This window comes from Sciurus carolinensis, chromosome X (genome assembly GCF_902686445.1).
Source record: "Sciurus carolinensis chromosome X, mSciCar1.2, whole genome shotgun sequence".
NCBI lineage: Eukaryota > Metazoa > Chordata > Mammalia > Rodentia > Sciuridae > Sciurus > Sciurus carolinensis.
In genome coordinates, this window is record NC_062232.1 from 29860713 (window position 1) to 29877271 (window position 16559).

General features: G+C 32.5%; 1 protein-coding gene and 1 non-coding gene across 2 annotated transcripts in view; both read left to right on the forward strand.

Moving 5' to 3' along the window:
- The window catches only part of Cfap47 (cilia and flagella associated protein 47), a 403733-nt gene that overhangs the window by 294482 nt on the left and 92692 nt on the right, over positions 1 to 16559 (forward strand). The window contains 4 exon segments of the mRNA XM_047535909.1: positions 535 to 642; positions 6815 to 6926; positions 10779 to 10883; positions 14849 to 15005. Coding sequence (XP_047391865.1) covers positions 535 to 642; positions 6815 to 6926; positions 10779 to 10883; positions 14849 to 15005 — 482 coding nt within the window.
- Positions 8630 to 8703, forward strand: Trnad-guc (transfer RNA aspartic acid (anticodon GUC)). The gene has a single exon. It is a non-coding gene; the product is annotated as a tRNA-Asp (tRNA).

Below are 16559 nucleotides of genomic sequence, written 5' to 3' on the forward strand. Positions count from 1 at the left end.
CTTACCAAATAGAAAAAAGTTTAAAAATACATCCACAATAAGAGTAGAATGTATCATAGTGTACTTGTCAAATATTGTATTTGAAACCAACTATTTCTACCAAATTGAGATATTTTATTTTTCCTGCCAAGTGTATTACACAATCTAAAACCACTGACAGGATTTTTTTGTATTGGTGCATTATAATTATATATAATAGTGGGATTCATTACGCCATATCCAACATTCACACAACATAATTTGATCAGTCTCATTCCCCCTCTCTTCCCTCCCCCTCCCCTCCTTCCTTCCCTGAGCCCTTTCCTCTACTCTATTGTTCTACCTTCTATTATTATTATTTTAATTAGTGAATTATAATTATGTAGATGTATGATTTATTGTGGTATATTTGTACATAGACATAGCATAATTTGGTGGATTTAATTCCCCATTACTTTTCCATGTCTTCCCCTCCTCTCTCCCTCTCCATCCTCTTCCTCTATTCTATTGGTCTTCCTTCCATTTTACTGACAATATTTTGTATATTTTTACCAGCATTATTTTCCAGCCTGAAATGGGGGAAGAGTTCTGGTATTTACTGAAATTAACTACTGATCTTCCAAAAACAAACACAATACCAGAAATGCAATGTGACCTTGGAAAGTAAGTTCTCTTTAACAGAATGACTATTTATGTTAAAAAAATTATATACAACAACATTGTTATAATGCATTTAACTTTTTTTAATGGTCCTGGAGGTTGACCCTAGGGCCTCAGACATACCAGATCTTGAACCAAAATGTCAGTACAAGTGATTCATCAAGGAAGTAATCCTAGAGAGAGAGAAATCAGTAGAATAGAGAAAACAGAAAGGGGAAGAAGCTGAACATGAATGTAACTGCATGTATAGTCCCTGACTACCTAATCCTGGAGAGAGAGAGAGAGAGAGAGAGAGAGAGAGAGACAGAGAGATAGAGAGAGAGAGACTGAGATTGATTGATTGATTTCTGGAGCTTAGATCTAAAGTCTCAGAGTTTGCTACACCTTGAAGCAAAAGAAATGGTTGTTGTTGTTTGGGGCTTTCTTTTTAGTCTGATTCCTATTCTATTTTATTTTTTATTTGGGAAATAACAATTATGTGTATTTATGGGGTACAGTGTGGTTTTTGATACTCTCTGGAATGACAAATTCATGCTAATTAGCATATCTACCACTTCAAATATTTATAAATTTTTATGGTGAGAACATTTAAAATCTTTTATCTATTTTGAGATATACAATACATAATTATTAACCATATTGTGGACTTTTGAACTCTTATACTAGTCACTATGAACCTCTTTGGAATGAGGCATAAACTCTGCTCTCTGTAGGGTTGAGGGGATTCCTGAATCCATAAAAAATCATCTGAAGGACTCAGATAAGAGATTAAAAGCAAGCATGCAGAAAATGGGGGATGAGGGCAGAGAACTGTTAAAAAAAAATCTACTACAGGAACTGAGTGGGACACCAGCAATGTCTGATTCAACAGGTTATTTACAAACTAAATCCTAGTTACATATATATTTCTCATTTTAAAATATGTTAATAGATAATAACCATACATAAATGTTATTAGTAAATATAAAACAGTTATGTGAAAATTTGACTCAGTTTTCTGATTTCTTTTATTCCAGTAGAAAATGCTAGAATTTTTCTTTTCAAGTTCTCTAGTTATTTTTAAACATGTTTTTCTCAAATTTAATTTCGTTTTAGGAAAGTCATACTTGTTTATAATTAAAAGGCCAATAATCATAATACTAAACGATGTTTGATAATAACTATCTCATCCTCTTTATCCTTATCTTTATCCTCTTTGGAAGTTTGTAAGATCTTTTCATCTAGTGTCCTTAAAAAAAATTTTTTTTTTCGGTGCTGGGGATTGAACCCAGGACCTTATGCTTGCAAGGCAAAGCACTCTACCAACTGAGCTATATCCCCAGCCCTGTCCTTAAAATTTTATTGATAAGTCTTGCCATGATTCTATTTTCATACATTTTTCTAGGTGACTGGAGACTGGTATTTTTTGGTTTCGTTTGTTTTGTTTGGTTTGGTTTGGTACTGGGGTACTGGGAATTCAAGCCAGGAGCACTCTACCACTGAGCTATATCCCTAGCCCATTTTATTATATTATTTCTTATTTTGAGACAGGTTCCCATTAAATTGGTGAGGTTGACCTTGTACCTGCAATTCCCCTGCTCCTGAATCACTGGGATTATAGGCATGTGCCACTGTGCCCAACTCAAAGAACTCTTTCAAGAAGGAGATTTATGAATTTCAGTTCCTGGAATCCTTGAATTATACCATCTCTATTTTCTCTGTTTTTACTTCCTGTGTCTGTTTTGGATTTAGTATTTGGGGGCTGATTTTAAGTTCTCTTTCTGTTTTTTCTTTTTCACTAATATTTGTATTCAGGCAGATTAACTCAATTTTATTTTACAGTCTTTCTATCTAGTTCATATGTCTGCTATCAATATCAAAGACCATTTCGTTGTCATTATATGGGTGACTGTTAGAAATATGTATAATGGTAGGAAGTCATAAAAAGTCTGGAGTGCAGTGGAAACATTGTGGCTACACGTTTAATTGTTCCCAGGTTTGTGTTAAGTTAGAGAAGAGTGGAGTAAATAAAAGGACTATGTACTTGAACTTCTGTGTCACAGACAGCCTTAATTAGCATCCATAGTTGGTCTTATAGATTATTATTAATGAATCTGAGAAAGATAGATAGTAGTCACTTAATAAATCATTGACAAAATGAAATTAATTCCATTTAGTTACCGAAGGAACTTTCACATATTAGAGGCATCTTTTGATTTATGAATTTTATAGTAAGTACATTCATCTGAGTGGTTCATGGTATTTTATCATCACTTGGATTCTGTATAATTTGTTTTAATTTTTTTTATTTCAAAGTATTTTAAGGCTATAAAGAAGATGAAAAACAACAGGACAGAGTTCCCATGTATACTTTATAATTTGTTTTAAAGATGCTACTTCTTATTTTACTTGATTTGTTAAAATCATCTTTTTTTTCATTGTTCATATGTTGATTCTTTCTCCTATACTATATTAACAAGTTTGAAACTGTCTTGATGAAAAAAAAATTCTCATAGTTATGAAGAAATATGAAACTAAATGAGAAAATAGTAACATTTTGAACTTTTAAGAAATTGAATTTTATTCCCTAAATAATATATGTATCAACAATTCTCAATATACACATGTAAAATCTATAATCTTCATCTCTAATTATTAGAAACCTGGCATGTAAGAAACTATTAGAATCACTTCAATTTAAAAAACTTGATGAGCAATGAGTCAGCATTTCTTTTATATTAGTGCATTTTAATTATACAGAATAATGGATTTCATTGTGGCATATCTATATATGTAAATAACACACTTTGTTCATATCCACCCTCCATTACCTTTCTTGTCCTTCCCCTTTTTCTCTTCCTCTTCTCTAATAGTCTCCCTACTACTTTCGTGTCATTCAAATACATCTTTAGTTTGTATTTTTCTGGCAATTGCAGATTTTCTTGCTTTTGATACACTTGAAACGGGGATGATACAAAAAAGCATTTCAAATGTCATCAAGTTATAATAATAGTTTGCAATGAAATAGATTTTAATCCCCATAAATCTTCCACTGGTTTTCAGTTATTTCTTTAGTGAATGTTTTAAAATATAGTCCACTTTATTTCATAATTATAATGTGTTGGCAGTTCGTAGTTTTATTTTTGCAGTCATTTTTTATTAAAAAATATAAATAGGATTCTATTTAAATTATAATTATGAGTGCTTTAAATATACATTTTAGACCAAATATATTTTGTTTTATTTTGTATTGAAACTCTGTGGCTACAGCTGGAACCCCTCTTGAACTTCAGACTCATACCTCCATCTGTATGGTAAACATTTAATTAAATTTGCTACAGTCTCATTATCTCCCAGCAAAGCTTCCTGCTGTGTGTTTTTTCTCATTTAGTGTCCTCACCATGCAAACAGTCATCCAAGTCATGGTTTTAAAACTTTCTTGACTGTACCCTTCACTAAAAAGTTTGCTTTATTGTGCAACCTCAAACACACACACATACACACACTTGAAATGGGAGCATCATGAACAATACCTACTCATATCATGTGTGGTAAACTCTGATATTATTTACCTCATGCATTTTTCTATTTGTGTTTCTATTTTGTGAGGAAAACTCCACATAAAATAAAGTTAATCATTTTAAAGTAAATACCTCAGTGCATTCAAACTATTGCGCAATTAAAGTACATTCAAACTGTTGTGCAACGACATCTCTGTCAACTTTCAAAACATTTTCATCACCCCAACAGGAAACTCCTTATCTTGTAAGCAGTCACTGTAACTTGCCCCCTCCTCACAGATCCTGGAAAACATTAATTTGCTTTCTGTATCAGTATATTTTACATATTAGGTAAAAATGAAATCATACGAATGTTTCCTCTGGTGTCTGTTTCCATTTTAAAACATTTTACTAACTGCTACTTGCAGAATAAATCCAACAGTTCACCAGTGGGCCATCCACATTCCCTATAGGTCCATATACAGGATCTCCATACTCCTTGTCGCTTCCCTTTCCAAACACAGACGTTCACCAATTTGCATTTCTCCTCCCTATCTAGTATCTCTGGAAGCTCTTGCCTCCTCTCTATTCCTACTGCTCAAGCCCTCATTGTTTCTCAGCTGGATTATCAGACCATAATAATTATAATTAGTTTCAGTGTCTGCCCTCCTTTCCAACTGCAACTTGTTTTCTAATGAGTTGAAGTTGCCAAGATGAATTTTTTGGCGTACATAATTGAGAATGCCATACTTCCACTTAAGAGACAATCAACCGCTTCAGGTTACTTTATTGCCTTTAAAATGAAATAAAAGTGCCTTAGAAAGCTATGTGAGGCCCTTCCTATCCTTTCCTCCTACTTATTGTTCAACCTTATTCCATCCACATGTAGGTCAGATAGCAATATCATATTGTATTTATCTTTTCCTCCCTGAGGGAGTAAACTGGCTATACCTCAAGCCTCATTCAGTATGATTTGAAGCCATAGGTTTCTCCACACATTAAAATCACTTTGCATATTAATGAACTGAGACTGATGGAATACCTCTTAATTTTTACTTTGATGAACAAGAATAACTGTGACTCTCCCATTATAACTGGATGTGGCTTCATTATAAGAGAACTTTGTTTTCTGCAAATTGTATTTGAAAATAAGCATAAACTGCTGTTAAATAGTTATCTAATTGTATATATCTTTTCAATTTCTTTTTCAATTTTTCAATCTTGGATCAGGAAACTCAGTGGTGAAAGTTCAAAGTCAAAGTATTAATAGCAAGAATCCTTAAGAAAATATGTATTGCCCAGAACATTGTCCTGAAAATTCTGTTTGATTCCCTAGAGTTTGAATATCTGAGAGCCTGTCAAAAAGTAGCTAAGGAAATGTTCTTAATTTTCTTAATTTTTGTTTTCTTATCACATAGACACTATTTTGATTTCACTTTTACTTGGCTATTGAGTTTTGTTGCCTAATCGCTATTGAAAGATTGAGAGACACACATTATTTAAAACACAATACATTGCCAGGCATGGTGGGCAGACACTTATTATAATCCCAGTGACTCAGGAGACTGAGGCAGTACCCCCCCACACAAAAAATGTGATAAACTAAATCACAAATATCTGAAAAATTTACTTGCTGAAAACAAATAATAAATGCAACTTGTGCCATACCATGAAGTAATTAACCTATACCCCAGACTAAGATTTAAATGCTGATTATATTTGAAGTAAATTTCATACATGTGCATATAATTTTAATGAGCTAATACATTGGATTTAGGAAATTATGAGCAACTTCCTTTTAGCACTTTCAATTTTTTATAGTAATTAGATGAGCCACTTGTCAATCAACAAAATAGAAATAGGAAAATGGACCTTATTCATAATAGTATGTATATTTTTTGTGGTACTGGGGATTGAACCCAGGATCTTATGCTTGCTAGGCAAGTGCTCTATCACTGAGCTACATCCCCAACCCACTGATATATTTCTGACATTATTTACTCATAGCCAAATCCAAGGTATATACCTGCATCTTCAATATTTAAACAAATGTAGGGTGTCAGAAATAAACATTTTCAATTTCAACTAATCACAAGCTGCTTGAAATTGATCAGGGAAGAGAAAAAATGAAATCATCCAGGTCTGAGTTGAAACATAAATCACTAAATGCTGTTAAAACCCACAGAGTTTTGCATCAAATATGTGCATCAAATTTGATCATGAATGATATTTGAACTTTTTTTCTTACAGTAGCATGGAAAACTAGTTTGAGATATTTCCTTCATATTTTTCTATGGGTCCACCCTACTCCATTATGACTTCAGTTTAGCTTAAGAAATTACATAGATTCCAGATAACAAATAATATTACATTCTGAGATAATGGAGGGACTGGGAGTTAGGACTTCAATATATTTTTTTTAATGCTACATAAATATTCTAGACAGTTTGACAAATTGGCATAGAGAGCAAATGGACAGCATTTTATCTTTTTTGAGTAATATCTTTTAATTTTTGATTGACACTTGTTTGTTACATAATCAAAACATAACATTGTACCCCATAAATATTTACAATTTTTATGTGCCAACATCTTTTGGGGAGGATACAATTCAATTTGTAATGGTCAAGTTATGGACTTGTTATTGAACAAGTTTGTGAATACAGCAACTTCACTATTTTTGTTTTTCTTCCCAGGTACGTCATACAGACTATTCCCTTATATAATCCTACACACGAAACGTTAGAACTGCAAGTAACAAACAGCAATCCTGGAAATTTTGTCCCAGAAATTGACAAAGGATCACCAGTAAGTACATTTAGAAAGTCGTGAGATCTACTACTACTAGAGCATTTTGTAATTCTGATTTTAGGACACTATCATTTTAGTAAGTTTTCAAATTCTTAAATAATTTTAAGACATATAATTTTCTATTATATACAATGTCCCTTGAATTTCAATATATCATTAAAACAATATCATGTTAATATAAATTTTTAAAATTACATATGCTAAAATCATGCTCATTATCACTGAATACTAAATAAACATTTTATTTCTCACCATTTTAATAATTAGCTTTTGTAATATTTTCCCAGTAACAGAATTTTAACTTAACAGTTACTATATATGTTCAGGGTAACAAGAGACCACTTCTTTTCTAGTCCTTCCTGAGTTCCTGCCCCACCAGCCCTTCCAGATAGTGCTGACAGAACTGCTTGTTCCCTATCCCCATTCCTGTCTCCGTCCCATTTTCTCATTTCTGGTTCCTTGCAAAGACTAGAATTGTCTGTGGCCCAAATTTTTCTTCTACCTCCAAGTTCCAAAACAAGTTTCTAAAGTTTAACATGGCTTTCTATGTTTCCAAAGCATAGGACACCAATTATTTACAGTGAATGTGAAATCACATACTTTGAGGTAAACCTCAAAGTAATAATTACAAGCCAGATGTAGTGGTGCACAACTGTAATCCCAGCTTCTCTGGAAGTTGAGGCAGTAGGATCACTTCAGCCAAGGAGTTCAAGGTCAGCCTGGGCAGCATAGTGACACTCTGTCTTGGAATAAAAAAGAAGGAAAATAATTATTTTCATCACAGGACCTCACAGTAAATCATGGAACTCTGCTAGTATATATGATAATTAAATATAGGCTGTTATTATTTGCTGCTCAATGACTGTTAAACAAATTATACTTTTATTTCTTTTTATCTAAATGGCAGTCACTTATATCTTGTGGCAGTCACTAGTTGCCAAATAATAATAATATAAAATGAATTTAGTTCTTCTATAATGTATTAAATTAGAAATCACTAGTTATTATATTGATAAAATTGATAGGTACACTTTAATCTTAGAAAAAGTGTATTAATGCCATGCACATTGGCACATGCTTGAAATCCCAGCTACTCAGGAGGCTGAGGCAGGAGGATTACAAGTTTGAGTCCAACCTCAGCAACTTGGCAAGACACTGGCTTGAGAGAAAAACAAAAATAACAAAAGAGGACTAGGGATGTAGCTCAGTGGTAAAGTGCCCCTGGGTTCAATCCCCAGTACCAAAATCAAAACTATAGTAAAATGTACATACATGCTCGTATCACTTAAAATCATATTTTCTAAAAATTATAAAGAGCATGGGGTTTAAGATTGTTTACCTACAACTAAAAGTCCTCATTAGAAAGTAGTGTTTTCATATCCTTTGTACCTCTACTTTTAAAGAAGAGTCTAATCTTTAGTCCAAGGAAAAACAAGTGCAATATATTGCATGTCACCTGACATTACATAATTAAGAACAGCTTCTTTTCTTTGTCCTTTCCATTCACAAATTTCTAGTTCATTCATTCTTTTACTGAACACTGAAAATGCAACTAAGCCTAATATGAGGAAATAACTCAAAGTTATATGTGAGAAAACATGTATATAAAATAGGGGACACATTAACAAATGGATAACAAGTATAAATGATAACAAATGAAAAATAATATAAAATCAATTTTAAAAGTCTATAAATAGGGATGGGGAGATAGCTCAGTTGGCAGAGTGCTTGCCTGTCAAGCACGAGGCCCTGGGTTCGATCCCCAGCACCGCAAAAAACAAACAAACAAACAAAAAAAACAAACAAAAAAAACAACCTCTATAAATAATATATGTATTTATACAATTATATGTATAAGTGCATATACACATATATGGTACTTTACTCATGACCTTTCATTATATAGCATGTGTGTTCACATAAGTAAAGATTTTAAAATCTTGATTATTATTCATAAACACTTCAGAGATTAAGAAGTCAAATAATGATATAAAAAAACTTGCTTCCTTCCAACTACATATTACCAAAAATTTCAAACAGATACAGAAGTTCAAATAATAATGCACTGAACAACCTTGTACTTTCCATCTTGGTTCATAAATTATTAATTATTTGTCACATTGTTTCTCTTTCTTTTTTTTCTCTCTTGTATATCTTGCTATTCAATTTGAAAGAAAATTGTAGATCACACATCATTTTAACCTAAATACTTCAGAATATGTTTCTTAAGAGCATATTATTCTCCTAAGTTATCTCATATTCATGAGAATTCAAGTTTACTCAACTGTTACAAGATTATTTTCCCTCTTGAACTAGGACTCATTGTGAACTCATACACTGGTATTAGTTATCATGATGACACTTATAATGAAACAATCTTAAAATTCCTATGTTTAACATATCAAATATACCCCATTACATTAAACCACAGGTTTACTGTAGCTAATTTCTACCAATGGTGTTTAACCTTTTGTCCTTGAAACCGTGGGAAATACATTCTTCAGTGAATTTCAGTGAAATTTAGGTGGAAATAAAGAATTTTTAATAGAATTGCTATTTGATGATATACACTCATTTTTAAATACAAGACTGTCATATGTTTATAGAAGAGGAATTTGCAGCTGGATAGGCTAAAAATTAAACCTAGTAATTAGGAGTACTAGAAGTTAATGTAGTATTACATTATCTTTTCAATAAGAAAAGCTCTCTCTTCTCTGTCTCAATACATATCTGTCCATACAGATATATACATACACACAGATATCTATAACTTTATCTGTTGATATCTATAGAGAGAACAAAATATTTAGTCATATTTGCTAAGTTGAAAAAATATATGAAATACATTTTTTTCTTATTTTTGCTAAGGATGTTATTAAAACTAGTTTACATTTCCAAAGTGTGTATTAACTGATAACCCCAAAACATTAGAGATAGTAGAGACCAGTCTGAGAAAAAAATACTTGCTGGAGATAAACCATACATATTTAATCAAGAGGTGACTCCATAGTAAATATAAAATTAAATCTGCATTTACGTTTTATGGTTATTATAAGAGTTTTAGCAAACACAAAATGATGTGTTTTATAAGGATTTAATAATGCTACTAAATTGCAATCTTGCTTTTTCAAGGACTTTGTGGAAAAATATATTACTGAAAAATAATTGACTCACTTTTCAGACATGTATCACTCATTCTATTATTTTATGTGTTGATATCAAACACTGAATTATTCCCAGAGTAGAATTTAAATTGCATAAGATACTTGAGGCTTCATTACATTGTGATGGAGTCATTGTTGTTTTTCCCTCTCTCTAAAGAGAGAATTCAAGCTCATACTGTAGCAACCACAGCTCACATCTTGAGAGTGTATATAATAGGATGAAGAGGAAAATTTTATTGCACGTTTAAAATACATGTCTGCCCTCTATGCTTAGAAAAGGTTGCTTTCATTTGACATTACCAAGGCTGCAAGTTAGGTTCCTAGTGGCTTGACATGTACATGAGATGGCCTATAGGCTATGGGCCCTTAGTTAAAAATGCATATATTTATTATTAGGGAGGCAAAATCAACTTGTAAAAGTTAGTCCTGATGTCCTTTTACACAGCAAGTAACCCGGTGGTCATTGTCTGGGGAAATAACATGGCATGAGATCCATGCAGTAGTGTTCACCATGGACCCTTTTATCAATATTCATAAACAGCCATACTGAGAAGAGATAATGTGTACAACGCCGCACATTCATCACACAAACATCATCTCTGCATTCAACTAGCACACAAATATGCCACCTCAAACAAAAATGTTGATTTTTCTTTCTCTTTTGCTTCTTTCTGAATCTACACAGCTGATTATACTTCCTCACTCCACCACAGAGATATCTGTTTACTTTTATCCTTCTGCACTTGGAAGAGCTGGTCATGAAACTTGTATCAACTTCTCCTGTGCTCAGGTATGATAAGAGTATTTGTGGACTAAGTCAAGTTAATGAAATTTCAAAATCAAAACATAAATCCAACTCATTCAATTGACATCTTTCACAAGTAAAATGAGTTCATTGTAAATCATTAATGAACTTTTCAAAATACAGCATACATTATCCATGTGCAAGCACCTAAATAAGGTGTTTTAAAATCTTTAGAGCACTTGAATGAAGGAGAATATCTACCCAGGCTTAAAACATCAAAATTTTAATGTAAATGTCAAATCACTGGCATATATATTCAGTCTCTGAGTTGGGTCTTACTACTTAACCTTCCATGGACTTACATATAAAAATGTAAAGATTTCAATCTTGCAAATATTGTGTTACATTTTCTATTCCATTTCATCTGTACAGTGTTCCTGAAAAATAATTATTTTAAAAGTAATGATTATTTTTAAAGCATCTTTAAATGTGTTGCATGTCATTCTAAGAATCATCTCAATTCATTTTCAAGTACAGTTCTATATAGGAAGTATTGTCATCAACAATCTTATGAATCAGGATTCTGGGACAGAGAAATTAAGATTAAGTAACCAGTAAAAGGTTTAACTAAGAACTAAACCCAGGATATCTGGCTCAATTTCATTTGTATGACTGATTTTCATAGCTACCTGTAGTTTACCAAGTGATTGGTAACTCTTTTGTTGCCAATAAAAAATTTACGCAATTTTTTACATTTATTATTATTTTTACCTACTCAAATAGTGATAGGGAGGAAAGTAAATAGACAAATGTACTTTATATCATAGGGGACACCAAGAAGGTCACAGAAGCCTGACATTCGAGTGACAGTAGAAACAAGTATAATTCAGGGATCCCCATGTCAATGTGGGACCTATGGATGATTGAAGTGTCCTCTTTTCCAAAAACATTTTGTCACTTATTTTTAGAAAACATTGTATCAAACTCAAATTTCCTAAATGATAGCTCACTTATACATGACCTGAAATAAATACTATAAATATGTGTTTGATTATAGAAAATATTAAAGAAAGCCAATAGTAATCTTCATACAGAAGGGAAAGTGTAGTGGATATTATTTTCTTATAAACAAATACTTTTAACAAGTCTGATTTTTACAACAATTTTTAGTTGTAGATAGACACGATACCTTTATTTTATTTATTTATTTTTATGTGGTGCTGAGGATTGAACCTAATGCCTCACACATGCTAGGCAAGCACTCTACCACTGAGCTACAATTCCAGCCCCAAGGCTGATCTTTTAAATGTCTGCTTGATAGGGGGTTTACAGTGCCATCATCTTCATTATTGGGGACATTTTAGTTGCTTGCATTTCTGGTGGAAATTGTATCTATTCAAGGATAGTCTTTCACATCAGCAGGGCTATTATCAGTTTGGCATCTTAATTGCTTTAGAATAGCCTAGATGTTAACTGTTAAATTCTTTATTAAACAGAAAAGAATTCAAACAAGTAAATAATCATCTCAAACTGTTTGTGAATAAGTTGAACACAGGGCTTGATTTCAGCATTTCTTAATATCTCCTTTCCAAGTTGTAATAAATCTCTGAGGATTCATCTATGGTTAGACTTGAATCAATTATTCCTCTGTTCAGCTTCTGGGTCTAGACCCCTTCAACCTTTTCAATGTATCTTTCTAACCTCTGTGATTTTTGTTGCCCTTTTTATTCCTGAATGAATCAGTCTTACTCTTATTTAACTCATTCAGTTGACATCTTTTGCAAGCAAAATCAGTTCAACATAAAGTATTAATTGAATGAAATTTTGAAAAAACAGTATATATTATGTATGAGCAGGCATCTAAAGAAGGTATTTTTAAAATAAAACTTTAGAGATTGTATTTCCACATCTAAGCGTTTGGAATAACTTTTTACCATTAGGGGAAAACTCATAGATTTCTATCCCTCTCAGGTTTTGATTGATCAAATCTATCTGAACTGACAAGCACAACTGAGTAACCGATTAATCTAAAATCAACTAATGGCAGTGTTTATAGGATAAACAATTTCCAATTGTGTATCTTTGCAAACCTGAGGGGAATGGTTATGGTTTATTGTTAACTTTGTTCGCTTCTGTTTAGGTCTACATGAAGAGCTGTGCATTCTAAAAATCTAACTCTGGGCTCAAGTTATATGTGCAGATTTTGAATCCTCAGATTAATTTGGTTAGGTAATCACAACTTCAGATATCATGAATTTATTATGCTACCAGAGTCTCTAAATGAGATTACATTACTGTAGAACAGTTGTAAAGCACCAGATGTGGTAATTGGAACATTTCATTGGTCTCAAACATGTTCTGAGATTTTCTTTTTTAGTTTTCAGGTGTTTCATTTTAATTTTCAAACAGTTGTCATTGTTTATTGCATTTATGTATGATTCTATGACTTGTTTCCTCTAAAGGTCAGAATAGCAAAAATGAAAATATAAAAAATCAGAATGGTTTTCTAACCCAGCATGAGTCTATGATCCTTGCAACCTGTACCTATGGAAAGTTCTGTTGAGTCTCAGCAAATTTTAATTTTCTGGAGGCCCTGCTCCATGTGCAAGCCAGATTTACTATCTTTTACCTCCCCTTGCTATATCTTTTAGGAACACCAGAATTATATTTTTATTGTCTCTTCTTTAGTAGAATTTTGAGATAAATATGAGCTGAAAATGTTATTTTTTTAATGCACATGTTTGCTGGGTTATTTTTTCATTTTCCTATCTGAACTTAAGTGGATAATTTAATCAATGCCAGGGCAACTGTAAGATATCAGCACTCAAAAATGACAGGATATGGTTTAACATAGAAACTCAATATTCCATGTCATTTAAGGAAACATGAAACATGACCTTCTTTTTATAGTTTAGTTTATCCCCAATGGTTGAAAGTAACTGGATTTCATTTGTCAGTTAATTATATGTAATTGAGTTAGGGCAACATAACTGAAAGTACAGCAAACGTATATCATGTGAATATAAACTGTTACTAACAGTAATATGGTCATTTGAAGAAAATATGGAGGTCCATCTTGCCTTTAATTCTTCCTATTAAAAGATGGCATTTTATGGATTTCCTGCCATTGCTTATCCTAATTTGAAGCCATCTTAAAGCAAATTTCCTTCTTTTTATTAGAATTCAAGCTTGGAAACATCTATGTAGTTCAAGAGATTATAAACCAGGAAAATTGATCACTGGTTTTTACCAATGACCTTTTCATCCATCTGTAACATGAACAAAGTATTTGATGTAGAAGTATAAAATATCTAGAACCAAATCTCTATCTGTCATACTTTCAAGGAAGTTTGATTCTAAATGAACACAAAGAAAACGTTTTCAAATAGAACTTAACAGGCTTATGAAACCCAGGTCAAAACAGGGGCCACATTCAATCTCCTTCCCATAATTTTTAAGCCATTCAATCCATTTCCTGCAATAACAGAAAATGTATTAGATGTATTGGATGGTGAGGATAAGTAATATCCCATGCAGTTGTACATACCTCCTTTTAATGGGATTTTAGTGTATGCTTCACCTTCCTTGCCTTCATGCAGTGGGTATCTTAATTTCGATTGCAATTCACCCTGCAATTTTGGAAACTTCATGCAGTGTCTAGTACCCACATTACTAGACAAATTGGTTTTAAAGTATACCATGAATAGAAATGCAAGATTTCCCACTAAATATTCTTTTATGTTGGTATAAATAACCTTATATGTATTGAAATATGTTACATATTTGATTAGTGGTCTTTTATCTCTTTTTTCAATGTGAAAACACTAAGACTGATTTTTCAGTAAAATCAAAAGGAATTTGGAAAAGAAAGATGAAAGAGTACATGTTAAATATTGACAACCATCCTTTTCTTACTTGCCCAAAATTTTATGTGTATTACATTTATTAACTGTTGCAAATAAATGTGTGTAATTAGGACAATTATCTTATGAATGTTTATCCTCAAACAGTTTAAAGAATGGAAATTCTGCCTCTGTGGAGTGGGGCTATTCCCCCAGCCTTTAGACACAGAAAAAATAACCACCTATCTTGGTCTTCAATCATCTTTCATTATACCTTTCAAAAATCCCACTGAGGAAGATGTTGTTATCAACATCATGCTAACAAGTAAGTTGTTTTTCTAATATTTACCTATCATTTTGTAGCTAGTAATCAAACTTATTTTATCATAGAATCATAACATCATTGTATAAAAGAAAAAACATGGAGTGAGATATGAAATATTTTTTGCTTATAAATCACAACTTATAAATGGTGGAGCCAGAATCATAATCGGGTATTTATGTACCAAGTCAATTTCTTCCAATCTTTCCCTTTTATTTATTTTTTATTTTATTTTTTAAATTTGTTCTAATTAGTTATACATGACAATAGAATGCATTTTCACACATCGTACACAAATGGAGCATAACTTCTCACTCCTCTGGCTGTACATGGTACAGAGTCACACCAGTAGTATAATCATACATGTATACAGGGTAATAATGTATGTCTCATTCTACCATCCTTCCCCTCCTCTCACTCCCCTCTGCACAATCCAAAGTTCCTTCATCCTTCCCTATCCCCCCCAACTATGGATCATCTTCCACTTATCAGAGAAAACATTTGGCCTTTGGTTTTTTGGGATTGGCTCATTTCACTTAGCATACTGTTCTCTAGTTCCATAAATTTACCTGCAAATGCCATAATTTCATTCTTCTTTAAGGTTGAGTGATATTCCATTATATATATGTACCACATTTTCTTTATCCATTCATCTGTTGAAGGGTATCTAGGTTGGTTCCATAGTTTAGCTATTGTCCATTGAGCTGCTATAAACATTGATGTGGCTACATCACTGTAGTATGCTGATTTTAAGTCCTTTGGGTATAAACTGAGGAGTGGTATAGCTGGGTCAAATGGTGGTACCATTCCAAGTTCTCTGAGGAATCTCCATACTGCTTTCCATACTGCTTTTCCAATTTGCAGTCCCACCAGCAAGGTATGAGTGTACCTTTATCTCCACAGTCTCGCCAACACTATTATTGCTTGTATTCTTGATAATTGCCATTTTGACTGGAGTGAGATGAAATCTTAGAGTAGTTTTGATTTGCATTTCTCTAATTGTAGAGATAATGAACATTTTTTCATATATTTGTTGACTGATTGCATTTCTTCTGTGAAGTGTGTGGTCAGTTCTTTGGTTCATTTATTGATTGGGTTATTTGTTCTTTTGCTGTTAAGTCTTTTGAGTTCTTTATGTATCCTGGAGATTAGAGTTCTATCTGAAGTGTGTGTGGTAAAGATTTTCTCCCATTCTGTAGGTTCTCTCTTCATGTGATTGATTGTTTCCTTTGCTGAGAAAAAGCTTTTTAGGTTGAATCCATCCCATTTATTGACTGTTAATTTTACTTCTTGTGCTTTAGGAGTTTTGTTAAGGAAGTCAGGTCCTAAGCCAACATGATGAGGATTTGGGCTTATTTTTTCTTCAAAAGGTGCAGGGTCTCTGTTCTAGTGCCTACGTCTTTAATCCACTTTGAGCCAATTTTTGTACAGGGTGAGAGATAGAGGTTTAATTTTGTTTTGTTATATATGGATTTCCAGTTTTCCCAGCACCATTTGTTGAATAGGCTATCTTTTCTCCAATATATATTTTTGGCACCTTTGTCTAGTATGAGATAA